This window comes from Corythoichthys intestinalis, chromosome 16 (assembly GCF_030265065.1).
Source record: "Corythoichthys intestinalis isolate RoL2023-P3 chromosome 16, ASM3026506v1, whole genome shotgun sequence".
NCBI lineage: Eukaryota > Metazoa > Chordata > Actinopteri > Syngnathiformes > Syngnathidae > Corythoichthys > Corythoichthys intestinalis.
In genome coordinates this window covers 11,670,718-11,683,948 of record NC_080410.1, presented here as the reverse complement: position 1 = coordinate 11,683,948, position 13,231 = coordinate 11,670,718, and the positions used below count along the sequence as shown (strand labels likewise).

The 13,231-nt window shown below is 42.3% G+C and overlaps 1 protein-coding gene across 4 annotated transcripts in view; it reads left to right on the top strand.

Annotated features, from left to right (window-relative positions):
- Positions 1-10,868, top strand: part of card11 (caspase recruitment domain family, member 11) — a 45,757-nt gene extending 34,889 nt beyond the window's left edge. For 3 of the 4 annotated variants that reach the window (XM_057817422.1, XM_057817423.1, XM_057817420.1), the window contains exons 22-25: positions 839-1,024; positions 1,235-1,356; positions 1,469-1,584; positions 10,406-10,868. In XM_057817422.1, the coding sequence (XP_057673405.1) occupies positions 839-1,024; positions 1,235-1,356; positions 1,469-1,584; positions 10,406-10,610 (629 nt within the window). In that variant the 3' untranslated portion in view covers positions 10,611-10,868. The remainder of the gene's footprint in view (positions 1-838; positions 1,025-1,234; positions 1,357-1,468; positions 1,585-10,405) is intronic. The other variant, XM_057817421.1, reaches the window with a different exon arrangement.
- Positions 10,869-13,231: the final 2,363 nt, after the last annotated feature.

Below are 13,231 nucleotides of genomic sequence, written 5' to 3'. Positions count from 1 at the left end.
GGAAACTTCATGCTGTACTGCAAAAAGCCGAGGATGAATGGTGAAATGTATTGTCAGATCTTGAGCCACAACCTCCTTCCATCAGTCAGAGAATTAAAGATTAGTCGTGGCTGCATCTTCCATCATGACAATGATCTGAAGCACACAGCCAAGCTGACCAAGGAGTGGCTGCGAAAAAAGCATATCAAGGTTCTGGAGTGGCCTAGCCAATCTCCAGACTTCGTGTTTCTCAACGACAGCTCCGAAACCTGACAGATCTGGAGAAGATTGTGTGGAGGAATGGGCCAAAATCCCTGTTCCCAAAGTGAAAACCTAGTGAAGAACTACAGAAAGCGTCCGACCTCTCAACTTGCGAACAAAGGCTTCTGCACTAAATATTAGCACGGATTTTCTCAGGTGTACAAATACTTATTAACCCCAGTAAATTACAAATTATTGAAAAATCATACAATGATTCTGGATTTTTTAAAGATTATGTCTCTCTAAGTGGAAATGCATCTATGATTGAAATTTTGACCTCTACCTATTTTCTAAGTGGGTGAACTTACAAAATCACAAGGGGTGCAAATACTTTTGCTCCTAACGCTATATATTGTTAAAAATAAATAAATAAATAAAAATAAAAAACAACAACAACAACAATAACAACACGGTATTGCCGTTAAAGCATCGGCCAATATCACACATCAGAAGCGAAAAATGGTATTGATGCAACACTCGTACCTTCACATATTTTTCCATTATCTTAATACAACTTACTTACTAACAACTCACTTGTTAGTTTTTTAATATTTGTCTCAAGAACTTGTCTTTTTGCATGCACTGTTTTTGTTGCAAGTAGACGCCACCGATTCTGAGGGGGAGATGAGCAGAAATTTGAATCTGATCCCCTACAGCCATGTCACCCCCCGATGGACTGAGAGGAGGAGACCGGTACTCTTCACGCCCACAGCTTTAGCCAAAACACTTTCACAGAAATTAGTCAACATGGGGGGCGCCGTGGACTTTAGTGTGTGCAAACCAGGTCAGTCTGTAGTGTATACCTGTTATGATTTCAAGTCCTTAACAAAATTGACACATTTACTTTAGTTGTTGTTGGTACTGAAAGGTCAGTCTCAAGTTCGCATGAATGTCTCAATATAGCACAACTTTCTGTTCCTCCTGCTTGCGTGAAATGTCTTAAGGATACAGGCATCACTTGCTTAAACGTTCTCGGATATTTTCTCTTTTATAGACATTTTATCCAAAGAGGAATTTAACCACAAACCGGGTGCAGACTGCTACGTTTACTTCAAAGAAAAAGGTGCCTCTTTCGAATTCATCACCAGGGAGAGTTTGGAGGCCATCACTGCAAAGGTTGCTTGCACAGCCAATCATGACCAGATTTACTTTCTCATCCTTGACCTTGTGTGATTTGATAGCTTGTTCTCCTTGAGGCATCTATGATTTTCTTTCTTACCATCCCCAGGGCAAACACTGCCTACTGGACGCCGAACTGAGCTGCGTCAAAAACCTACTGAGGATGGAAATGTACCCAATCATCATTTTTGTCAAGATCTGTGAAAAAAATGTCAAGAAGCTGCGGTAGGGAAAAAAATTCCAACACATTTAACTGTTTATTCAAAACAAAACAAAACAAAAAAAAACACGAAGATGATGTGCTGTTATATTGCCTGTTTTGTTAGTGTTGCACTGATATCCTGTATATACAGTATATACTTTTTATATGTCAAGGTGTCGCTACGTGCCTTGTTATGAATAATGCTTGCAGCAGCCCCATCAGCCTTTGATTTGTTTTTTTCTCGATTCCGTGATGAACGTCATGGGGCTTTAACCCATGTGGGGTTGCTATATGCAACAAGCACACAAAGATACTGTTGGAACTGTTAAAAAAAAGTTAGTAGTTGTAATTATTGTTGTTCGTTGAAAGTTAGTAGTTGCAGTAGTTTGTTATTATTGTTGTTATTGTTTGTTAGTTGTTCAATTGACATAAATTCTGTTCATCGCTTTCTCCGCTGTGAATCTTCGCTCCATCCTGCCTGAGTCAGTTGGGACAATGTTCCAACGGTCGACCATTTTATATACTTTACTGAAAGGTGCACAAGCCAATAAGTTTAAAACAAAATTCGACCGATTAGTCGGGTCATAAAGTGAGGTTCTGTGACCATCCTCTGGCAAGGATGTTTTGATGATTGATTTGACATCTATGGACCATTTAGAAAAGATTTAGCCCCCAGGTCCCTCCCAAAAATTCCGGCATTTTTTTCTAGAGAGGCAAATTCAAAATGGCGCCTCGCCACGTCTCAAAAATTAACTTTTGATCTGATTGACCTAAAATCATGTATGAAGGCACTTTTCCATACAAGTAAACCATGAGGATTCCAAATCTGACATTGGTTAAATCATTAAAACTAGTTTCGGCATTAAAATTAAAGATGCCTTCCGTCTAGTGCAGTGGTTCTCAACATTTACAGGCCGTGACCCCTTGTTGTGGGCTATATCGTTTCTTCCGGGATATTTTTTTTTCTTACATTTTTAGAGAATATTTCAAGGCAGCCTTTAAATGCGTATGTCGTCATAAGAATCTAGTTTTATACAATTTACCATTTCGTCAAATGTACAGTTATCGTTTCTAAAACTTACAAAGTCAACAAAACCAGGATAAAGACACTTTTTATACGGGAAAATGCTAAAGGCTAGTTAGGCTCAAATAGAGAATATTCAGATGTCTTTATCGTCCATGCAGGATAGCTCATTCACCTTGAGACCTCTCTGTTGAATTACAGAAAATAGATACTTAAGACATGCTGCATGGCACAACAGCTTGATTATTGAAGAAAACAATATATCAACAGGGACAAATATGACTGCATGTGCTCTTCAATGTGGTACTCTGTGTAATGAAGCCACAGATACCATTAGGTCAACTCAGCGATGGGAAAACATAAAACAAAAGTCACTTTTATGGAGTGGCCTTGACAGGTTTGGGCAGGTCTATGCAACTGTTGATTGGGATAAAGGTCCAGTTGGAAAATTTGTCCACGAAGCATGTAGGTTAACGCTATGTAATGCTAAAAAACTGGAACAAGCCAAAACAAGACAAAGAAAACAAGAGACTAATGAATGCCCATCTCAGTCATCTTCTATATTAGATGAATGTCTCACAGCTGCAGATCCACCTGCCAAACGACTGCGATCAAGTCTTGGGCAGATACATGATAAAACGAAATGTGTCTGGTGTTGTAGGCCTGAGTCCCCAAAGTACCCAGGCACAAAGTTGAGCCTGATTTCCTATGATCATGCATGGGCAGCTTTCAAGAACCATACAGTGGCCCTGGAAGATCAGGCAATGCGGGACAGAATCAACTGCCTCATCGATTCTGCAGCTGATCAGCCCTATGCACTTGAGATCCGATATCATTACACATGTTGGATGAAATATGTGACAAAATACAAGAAAATGACAGAAGATGACAAACTCCCACATATGCACAATGTCACTCTACGTGAGGCACAGACTATGTTCTTTAATCACGTAACAAAAATTATTTTTGAGGAACATGAGTTAAGGTCACTGCAGAGCCTCCTCCAAGACTACAACTCTATAATTTCTCGTTATGGATTCCCAACGTCTGGCATTAAATCATTTTACATCAAAGATATTCTGACCCGGAATTTGGGAATAAGATTGGTTTCCATTCATGCTCACAGAGGAACCAGAGTGACCTAGTCTATGAGACGTCTGGAGGTGGGTCATATGTTGAAGCTGCACTAAACTCCATTGGCGTCAGTAATGAGCAGCTGGTGTACAATGTGGCTGAGCGGATCATGGATGATATAAAATCTGTAAAACTCATCCGATGGCTGCCAAGGGTTGAAGAACTGGAGATTGAGGAATAGCTCTCACCTCTCCTTCTGCAGTTGCTATCTGCTTTACGGAGGAGGAAGGAGATAGATTTGTCTCCATGCGCACGTTCCCTCACCTCTCTCATCGCACAGTATGCCATAAAACGACCCACCGCAACAGCCATCAATACCTCCATCACTCTTCATGGTTTGACTCACAGCAAGGAGCTTGTTGACTGCTACTACAACTTGGGCATGGGGATCAGCTACCATGTCGTGCTTCTTTTGCGTGATAGCTGGACCTTGCATGATATTGAACAGTGTTCTGTGTGTTCTGATGACATTGCTGAGGGAGAACCAAGTATCAGTATCATTGAAAATGATGACTTTCAAAATGACACCTTGACGGGGAGAGGTACTGAACAACGCTGTAACTGGATGTTTCTGCAGCGGTTAGATCTTCTTGCACAGAAGGAGCAGAAAATCCAGGATGCACATGAGCGTACAAAAGACGCAAAAACTGTTTCACAGGCTCTGACTGAGAAGGCATCAGCGATGCAGGCAGTTAGACCATATAAGAGGATCCAGCGTGGAGAACCTCCCATTCGCCCTAGGCCCACTACTTTCTCATCAAGTACAGAGCCTCAACGCAAGCGGAGCATTATTCATGCACTTGTTCGTGCAAGAAAGAATGGTGAACGTCCAAATGCAGCTGATCAGACTATCCCTTCCTACAATGGGTTTCATGCCAGCTTGAATAAAGAGCAGTCAAAAAGCAAGGCTTATTTCCATATGTCTTACAATCAACATCCAAACAAGTCAGTTGTGAATGACGTCATGGAAAAGCTAGCTCACATCATCAACTCAAAACACATGCCCTTTGCCTTTTTAGTGGGAGATCATCCTGTGTACGTTCTTGTCACTCTGCTGAAGGCAGAGAATCCAGACAAGTACCGTGCCATTGTACCCTTTCTTGGTCCTTTCCATACACAGTGTGTGATGATGGGTACCATCTACAAGTGCTACAAAGGGAGTGAGTTAGGAAATGTACTGGTCGCGGCTGGAGTTATTTCAGAGGGATCTGTTGATTCTGCTCTAAAAGGCAAGCATTATAAGAGGGGGCTTCGTTGCTTGAGGCTGATGTATGAGGCACTTATGTGCCAGCTGGCCAAGGAGAGCCTGATACCCAACCTAGCGCAGGAGACAAGAGAGAATCTTGAAATTCTGAGGAATACAAGTCTCTCCCAGGAAGCCCGTGCTGCTGCTCACGTAGCCCTGGAGGATGATGTTGTTCTAGATGGTCTCATCAACGACCTTTTCTCCCAAGAAGATGTCAGTGACATGGTAGACTACTGGAGGGACTTCCTGGCCATGACAGATGCTCTAATGCAGAATGTGCATGCAGTCCATATCTGCAACTGGGACGAGTTTGTCAGCTCTTTGCGTGCAATGCAACCATGGATGGTAGCATATGACAACAATAGGTATGGGAGGTGGCTGCCTGACTTCTGGGCAATGCTGACAACTCTCCCTGCTGAACAGGTTGCTTTCCTTTGTTCGAATTTCAGTCAGTCTACCACAGGTAATGCCTATTCCAACATGGCCTGGGGCATGTGGATTGAGTGCACTATGAACAAGGGCAGCAAAATGAAGTCAGGCTGGCTGTCAATGCTCCAAAATGAGAAACAACTGCTGGTGCACTCAAGAAATGTCAACAATGTTACCCGCATAAGAGCAGCACTCAACTCTCTTGCTAGCCGAGAAAAAGCAAAGGGAAAACACACGGAAAGTGGTCCAAAGCGTATACGTGAGGATGAGCAGTGTGTGCATAACCTGCTTGCATGCATGGATGAGTTTGACTCATTCCCATTTAATCCGGCCTCACCCACACTTCGTACCCTACAGTCAGCCATGCCTGCCTCTGATGAGCTCATTGCTGACTTCAAATCAGCTCATTCTGCAGGAGAGGCAAAGTTGAACATCTTCCTACAGGACCAGGTGTTCAGTAAGAATAAATACATCCATTCACCTGTCAGTTTGAGCAAACGTTTGTCATTTTCCAAGCACGCATGCATTGAGAAGCCTGGTGAGGAACTCAAGGCAACAGCTGCTGAAATGGAAAGAAGTGCTCTTAAAGCAGTTATCAACCTGGTTGAAGACAGTAAGCTTGTCAAGCTTCCTGAGCTGCTGGAACACCGTGTTGTTGAGGAATGTGTGGCCTTATTCAACCCCAATGGCACATACACAAAAACACAGAAGAGCAAGCTCATCCAGAAGCTTTCCCTCCAAGCAACTGTCATCAGACAACCCTACATTGCTCTTGTTGACATGGGCATGATCTGGAGGATGGCAACTCCATCATCTGAAGATCGACAGACCGAAGACGGCAGCCCATATAAGTGGTTGGACTATGTCCAAAAGGTGTCATCCATCATCCTAGCCCGCCATTCTAATGCTCACTGTATTATTTGTGTGAACGATCCATACAATGCAGCTTACACAACAAAAGATGAGGAGCGAAACCTGCGGATACAAGGGAAGGTACATGTACCAAACACCTACATGAAATTCGATGACCCCTTTCCCTCTGCCAAGGCATTCAAAACGCTACTGTGTAGTAACAGCAACAAGGAGCGGTTGCAAAAACTAATATGCAGCCACCTCTCTGACCTGGCACAGAATGTGAATGCGGAAATCGTCTACTCTGTTGGCCCAAAGTGTACAAACTTGACAACACAACAACCGATGAATGACTACGGCTTTGAGCAGTCTGAAGCTGACACCATACTTTTCACTACTTATGCTGGTCTACGGCAGTCAGGTTATAGTGGTCCTGTTGTTATTGATGCAGCGATGTATCCATTGCCGCATCAGTCATGTCACAGCAGCTCCCTGGCATGCTTTGCATCAAAAGGAATAAAGAGACAGTCCTCTGTTCAAGCATGCTGACAGAAGAAATGGCCCACTGCATTGTGCAGCTACATTGTTTTACAGGTTGTGATTCCAGCTCGGGTTTCTATGGCAAAGGGAAATCATCAGTGTATGAGAAGGTGGCAAAGAGCGCTGTGGCACGGCAGCAACTCTCACGGTGTGGAGACAGTCTTCACCTTGAAGAGGAGGTAGAACAAGAGCTGTTTGCATTTACAAGGCAGGTGATCTATTGAGACAGGAAGAGTAGCACCATGTCTGAAGCCCGTGCTTTCAAATGGAAGACCATGAAAAGAAAATCTTTTATCCGTCTCCCTCCTGATGCAGACAGCTTACGCCAACACTGCCTCCGAGCCAACTACCTGGCGTATCTAGTGCGCCACCAAGCACTGAAGAACCACCCGTCGCCACTCGGAAATGGTTGGGAGTTGGTGGGTGGTCATTGTTGTCCTGTCCGCCATACTCGGCCTGCTCTCCCCACACACCTACCTGCACCAGGGTTGGTTGAAGATGACGAGGAAGTTGAGAGAAAGGAAGTTGAGAGAGAGGATCTTGAGGAGGAGGATGTTGCACAGAGGAGGGTGGAGTCATCTGAATCTGATTATTCAGAAAGCAGTGACTCGGAATGCTCTGATTCAGACTGATACATGCTTTCTGGTTACAGGTGTTGCCGTTATTGATGATACCTTCCTCTCCACATACAGCAAGTGGCACCTCTGAATTGCATTTTTGTAAAAATGCCCCCAAAAAATCTTTAAAAAAACCCAAAATAAAACAAAAAAAAATACCCTCTCCGGGAACCGTCACCTTACCGTGGTGGAGAGGTTTGTGTGTCTCTATGACCCGAGAGCTATCTTGTCTGGAGCCTTGTGCTCTTGGTAGGGCCTCCCATGACAAACTGGTCTCTGGTGAGGGGCCTGACGAAGAATGGTTCAGGGCAAGATGGCAGGCCCTAAGGGGGAAGTACCCCCAGCTGGTTATCTGGCAATTTTCACTATACTGAATGTCGGCCATCTTGAAATTTAATGTCAAAACTAGTTTTAATGATTTAAATGATGTCAGATTTGGAATCCTCATGGTTTACTTGTATGAAAAAGTGCCTTCATGCATGATTCTTGGTCAATCAGATCAAAAGTTATTTTTTTGAGATGTGGCCATGCACCATTTTGAATTTGGCTCTCTAGAAAAAAACATGCCGGAATTTTTGGGAAGGACCTGGGGGCTAAATCTTTTCTAAATGGTCCATAGATGTCAAATCAATCATCAAAACATCCTTGCCAGAGGATGGTCACAGAACCTCACTTTATGACTCAACTAGATGGATCAATAACCTTTGAGATTCAAGGAAGTACTTTTTTCCCCGTCCTTTTGTGGGTTTTGACCTCTGCCTTTCCTTCACCTTTGATGTTAGAAACGGGCTGGTGTCTCGACCAATGAAAGTGCAGGATTTCAAACAAAACTTGCAATTTGCGTGAGCACACACTCACACAACCCCACGATTTCAAATGACACTAAACTTTCGTCAATAACTTATGCAATTCAGTCTTCCTGCAAGTGGAGCGCGTGCAGGAGCGTGCGCGTGCACGTACGAGCATGCACGACCATTCATAGCCATGCGTGACCATGAAGTTTTGCAGCAAGCAGTCGCGGAGAGAAAGAAGGGCACCAATGTTTGCGTTGGTTTGCAAGGAAAATCACTAATTGGTCTCTGGCGCCACCCGTTGGTTCAGCGGTCCAAACACACTTTAAGCACAACACGCACATTATTTGACCGCCTTTGAATAGATTTATGCAAAAATCACGGAAATTGCAACGAATTACATCAGGTGTACAATAAACCAAAAATTATGAATTATAATGGAAGTCAATGGTTACATATTACTTAATTTGAATTCATACGTTCTCAAATTCTCTACCTGCTTAATGCAACAGTTTAGAAATGACGGTGTTCTGGCAGAACAACGGCACTGTTCCATTTTGATCGTCTGCCTTTTTTAGCAATCCGGTGGATTATTCAGATCCCTAGTGTTTTTATTTCTATGCTTACTCTTTGATGTAAAAGAAGAAAGCATCAAAAACGTTACAAAATATGTAAATCTCGCATGAGGGTTAAGAGTGAAAAAAGCTGAATTTAACAAAGACGAAATCATTCGGCCGATCAGAGTGAAGTATTACCGGGGGGGAAAAAATGGTGACGTCAGGACCGCCGCATACGTTTCTTCAACACAACGTGGCCGTGTCAATAAAAAAAAATCGGTATATAAAATATATATATATTTCTGTCTCCATCCATGTACCCGTTTATAATGCGCACCATGATTTTACAAGTTGATCTTGGAGGAAAAAAGTGCGCGTTATATTCGGGAAATTAAGGTATATTATGCAGAGTGAAATGGAATATATTTTGAAGATCCCGCAAATAAATATAAGTCCAAAGTGCACGTTGACAGCTAAGATGTTCTGAACCTCCCCATCAGAGCAAATCAAACTAAATATGATAAATAAGTCTCCTTAACTCTGCTTGCTCTTAATTTTTTTTTCCATTTTCTATTGCATTGCCATTTTTTCCCCTGCTGTTTCAGAAAACATGCACATTTGAACCAGTCAGAGTGAACTATCTCTGGTGACCACATGACAGTATGTCAACCAATTGAAGGGATAAATGAGTCCAGGCGTTTTGCTTTGCTGCGTACATTCACACATTGACGTGACTCGTCATCGTCAGACTCAGATAACTGCAGCAGCTGGGGAAACCTCCATGCCGTCCGTGGAATAAAATAAAAAATAAATATCAGTGGAAACGGATTACGCTACACAGGCACTTTATTATGCGTGTTATTAACACTTGTGTATGTAAATCTGATGTTTGTAGATTGTTTTCTTCTTGGAGATGAAATGCATGTTTGGCAGCTTTGTATTTTTTTTTTTACATAGCGTTTTGACAGTTGCCGTCATATTTTCGGAATCAAAGCACCATATACAGGAACAGCGTTCCGGCCCTGAATCTTATACCGGAACTGCGTTCCTGACCGTTCTGGCCCGCTTTCACCCCTGTGTGTTCGTCATTGAAGAAATATGCGCCACATCGCGCTCAACATTTGTTCAGAATTTGCTTCTCACTGGTTACAATGTGGCTTGCGCATCATTCATTTACACAGCATCACAGTCTTTCAAACAGTGTGGACACAGTGCATCTCCAGAGTTGAGAGTGCATTGTTCCACTACAGCGAAATGCGACAAGTCATTGGCTGAAGGCGGGAATAATCTCAGGGGGTCAGAATTATTGGATGCCACACAGCACGATTGGACATCTATCATCATTTTAGGAGTGTGTGTCGCTGGCTTGGGTAGCGCGACCATTGATTGGAAACTAGATCTCGAAAAGCACATATTGCACAGCATATGCACGTTATTGCCTAGTATCCCCCAATGGCTATTTTAGGGCCGTTTCGGTACCGACGCCGACACTAGTATTGGTATCAGTGCAACACTACTTTTTGTTTAGTATTGTTTTCTATAATTGTGCGCCACGCGCACCCTTGTTGCAGGTTCTCACCGTGCTCAGTAGGTGTATGATTCTACAACACTCACCACAACAGAAGCATTTCCTTCCTGTTTCCTGTCCACGCAGGAAATTGCCACTGCGCCTAGAGTCAGAGGAGGAGTTTCTGAAGTCATGCAGGCTGAAAAAGAAGGAGCTGGAGGGTATTCCGTGTCTCTACGCGAGCCTCGAGCAAGATGCCTGGCCAGGGACAGATGACCTCATCAGAGTTGTCAAAGAGCGGATATTTGAAGAGCAGAAGAAGACTGTGTGGGTGGAGGAGAATCTCCTGTAGGCACCAATAACATTTCTTATGACTGAGGGTACGAGGAAAGAAACGTATGGTTGAACCGCAAAACCAAAATAGCGTTAACTTTATACAGTACATGCCTCGTATTTAATGTTCAATTAACCCTTGCATTCATATAAACCCTTGCATTCATGAATTATAGACATATATACAGTGCCCTCCATAATTATTGGCACCCCTGGTTAAGATGTGTTTTTTAGCTTCTAATATTTGTTTTAAATTCAAATAATATGGGACCTTAATGGAAAAAAAAGAAAAATCCAACCTTCAATACAAGTGCATTTATTCAGTGGGGGAAAAAATCCCACAGAAAGAAATAATTATTTGACATTAAATAATGTGTGGCACAATTATTAGCACCCCTGGTGTTAATACTTTGTACAACCCCCTTTTGACAACAAAACAGCACCTAATCTTCTCCTATCGTGTTTCACAAGCTTGATTTTGTGTCTGGTGAACCATTTCTGTGTAGATTTGGCCATATGTTTAGGGTCATTGTCTTGCTGAAAGACCCAGTGACGACCCATCTTCAGCTTTCGGGCAGAGGGCAACAGATTTTTATTTAAAATGTCCTGGTATTTCAAAGCATTCATGATGCCATGCGCCCTAACAAGGTTCCCAGGGCCTTTGGAAGCGTAACAGCCCCACAGCATCACTGACCCACCTACGGTCCCACTTGAAGCCTGGGACTGTGTGCTTTGGTCAGATGAGACGAAGATTGAGCTTTTTGGCAACAAACACTCTAAGTGGGTCTGGCGTGCCACGAAAGATGCGCATGCTGAAAAGCACCTCATACCCACTGTGAAGTATGGGGGTGGGTCAGTGATGCTGTGGGGCTGTTTCGTTTGCAAAGGCCCTGGGAACCTTGTTAGGGTGAATCATCATGAATGCTTTGAAATACCAGGACATTTTAAATCAAAATCTGTTGCCCTCTGCCATAAAGCTGAAGATGGGTCATCACTGGGTCTTTCAGCAAAACAATGACCCTAAACATATGGCTAAATCTACACAGAAATGGTTCACCAGACACAAAATCAAGCTTGTGAAACATTATAGGAGAAGATTAGGTGCTGTTTTGTTGGCAAAAGGGGGTTGTACAAAGTATTAACACCAGGGGTGCTAATAATTGTGACACACATTATTTGATGTCAAATAATTATTTCTTTATGTGGGATTTTCCCCCACTGAATAAATGCACTTGTATTGAAGGTTAAATTTTCTCTTTTTTCCCATTAAGGTTCCATATTATTTGAATTAAAAAAAAATATTAGAAGCTAAAAAACACATCTTAACCAAGGGTGCCAATAATTATGGAGGGCACTGTATATTTTCCAGCTCCTACAGTGCACTCATTAATTCATTGGCCGCCATAGACAGCGCTAGACCAATTCATTTTGAATGGGAGAACAAACAAACCTGAAACTTCTGCATTAACTGCTAGTCTGCCCAGTTTAAATGAATGGAGGGCAATCGCCGTCAATGGTTTGGTAAAAAAAAAAAAAAAAAAATCTACTTTAGATTGCTATCAGTGCGTATTTCTGTTTTAATTCATTTTTATTTCATTAATTTATTTTGACATTATAGTAATCTATAAATTTATAATTAAAAAAAGTAATACAAAAGACAATAATGATGACTTATTTTAAAAAACATATACGGTAATAATTACTAATATTAAAGTTACTTTCCCTATAAAGAGTTAAACGTAAAACAAATGTAAAAACATAATAACATGTATGTACAGTATATAAATATATATATATGTTTTTTTTAACTACCAAACATAGTCACTTACTCCTCTACAAGGAGTTAAAGGTCTTAAGTGTCCACTTTTTAATAGCTGTCCCTTGTAGTGACCACTGTTCCTAATAAGGGTTAATAAATGCATTATATTTTCTTAACATTTGTCTTGCATTGTTTTGAAGACGTGACAGTAGATTACACAGGAATGGCTATACTAGTCTTGTGGCCAATGTCATAAATAAGAAATGCCATACAGTGATCCTTCGTAATCATCTGAATCAACGAATTAACTCAAAACCCCTGCGAAAGATTCCTGCGGCTTTTAAAAACTCCCAGCCTGGTTCAGTACTCAAAACTGCAATCATGGGCAAGACTGCCGACCTGATTGCTGTCCAGAAGGCCATCATTGACATCCTCTAGCAAGAGGCTAAGACACAGAAAGAAATTTCTGAGCGAATAGATTGTTCCCAGAGTGCTGTATCAAGGCACCTCAGTGGGAAGGAAAAGGTGTGGCAGGAAACGTTGCACAACCAGAAGAGGTGACCGCAACCTGAGAAAGATTGTGAAGAAGGGCCGATTCCAGACCATGGGGGACCTGCAGAAACAGTGGACTGAGTCTGCAGTAGAAACATCCAAAGCCACCGTGCACAGGCGTTTGTGAAACAGCGGCAGAAGCGCCTGACCTGGGCTACAGAGAAGCAGCACTGGACTGTTGCTCAGTGGTCCAAAGTACTTTTTTCAGATGAAAGCAAATTTTGCATGTCATTTGGAAATCAAGGTGCCAGAGTTTGGAGAAGAAATGAGGAGAAGGAAATGCCAAAATGCCTGAAGTCCAGTGTCAAGTACCCACAGTCAGTGATGGT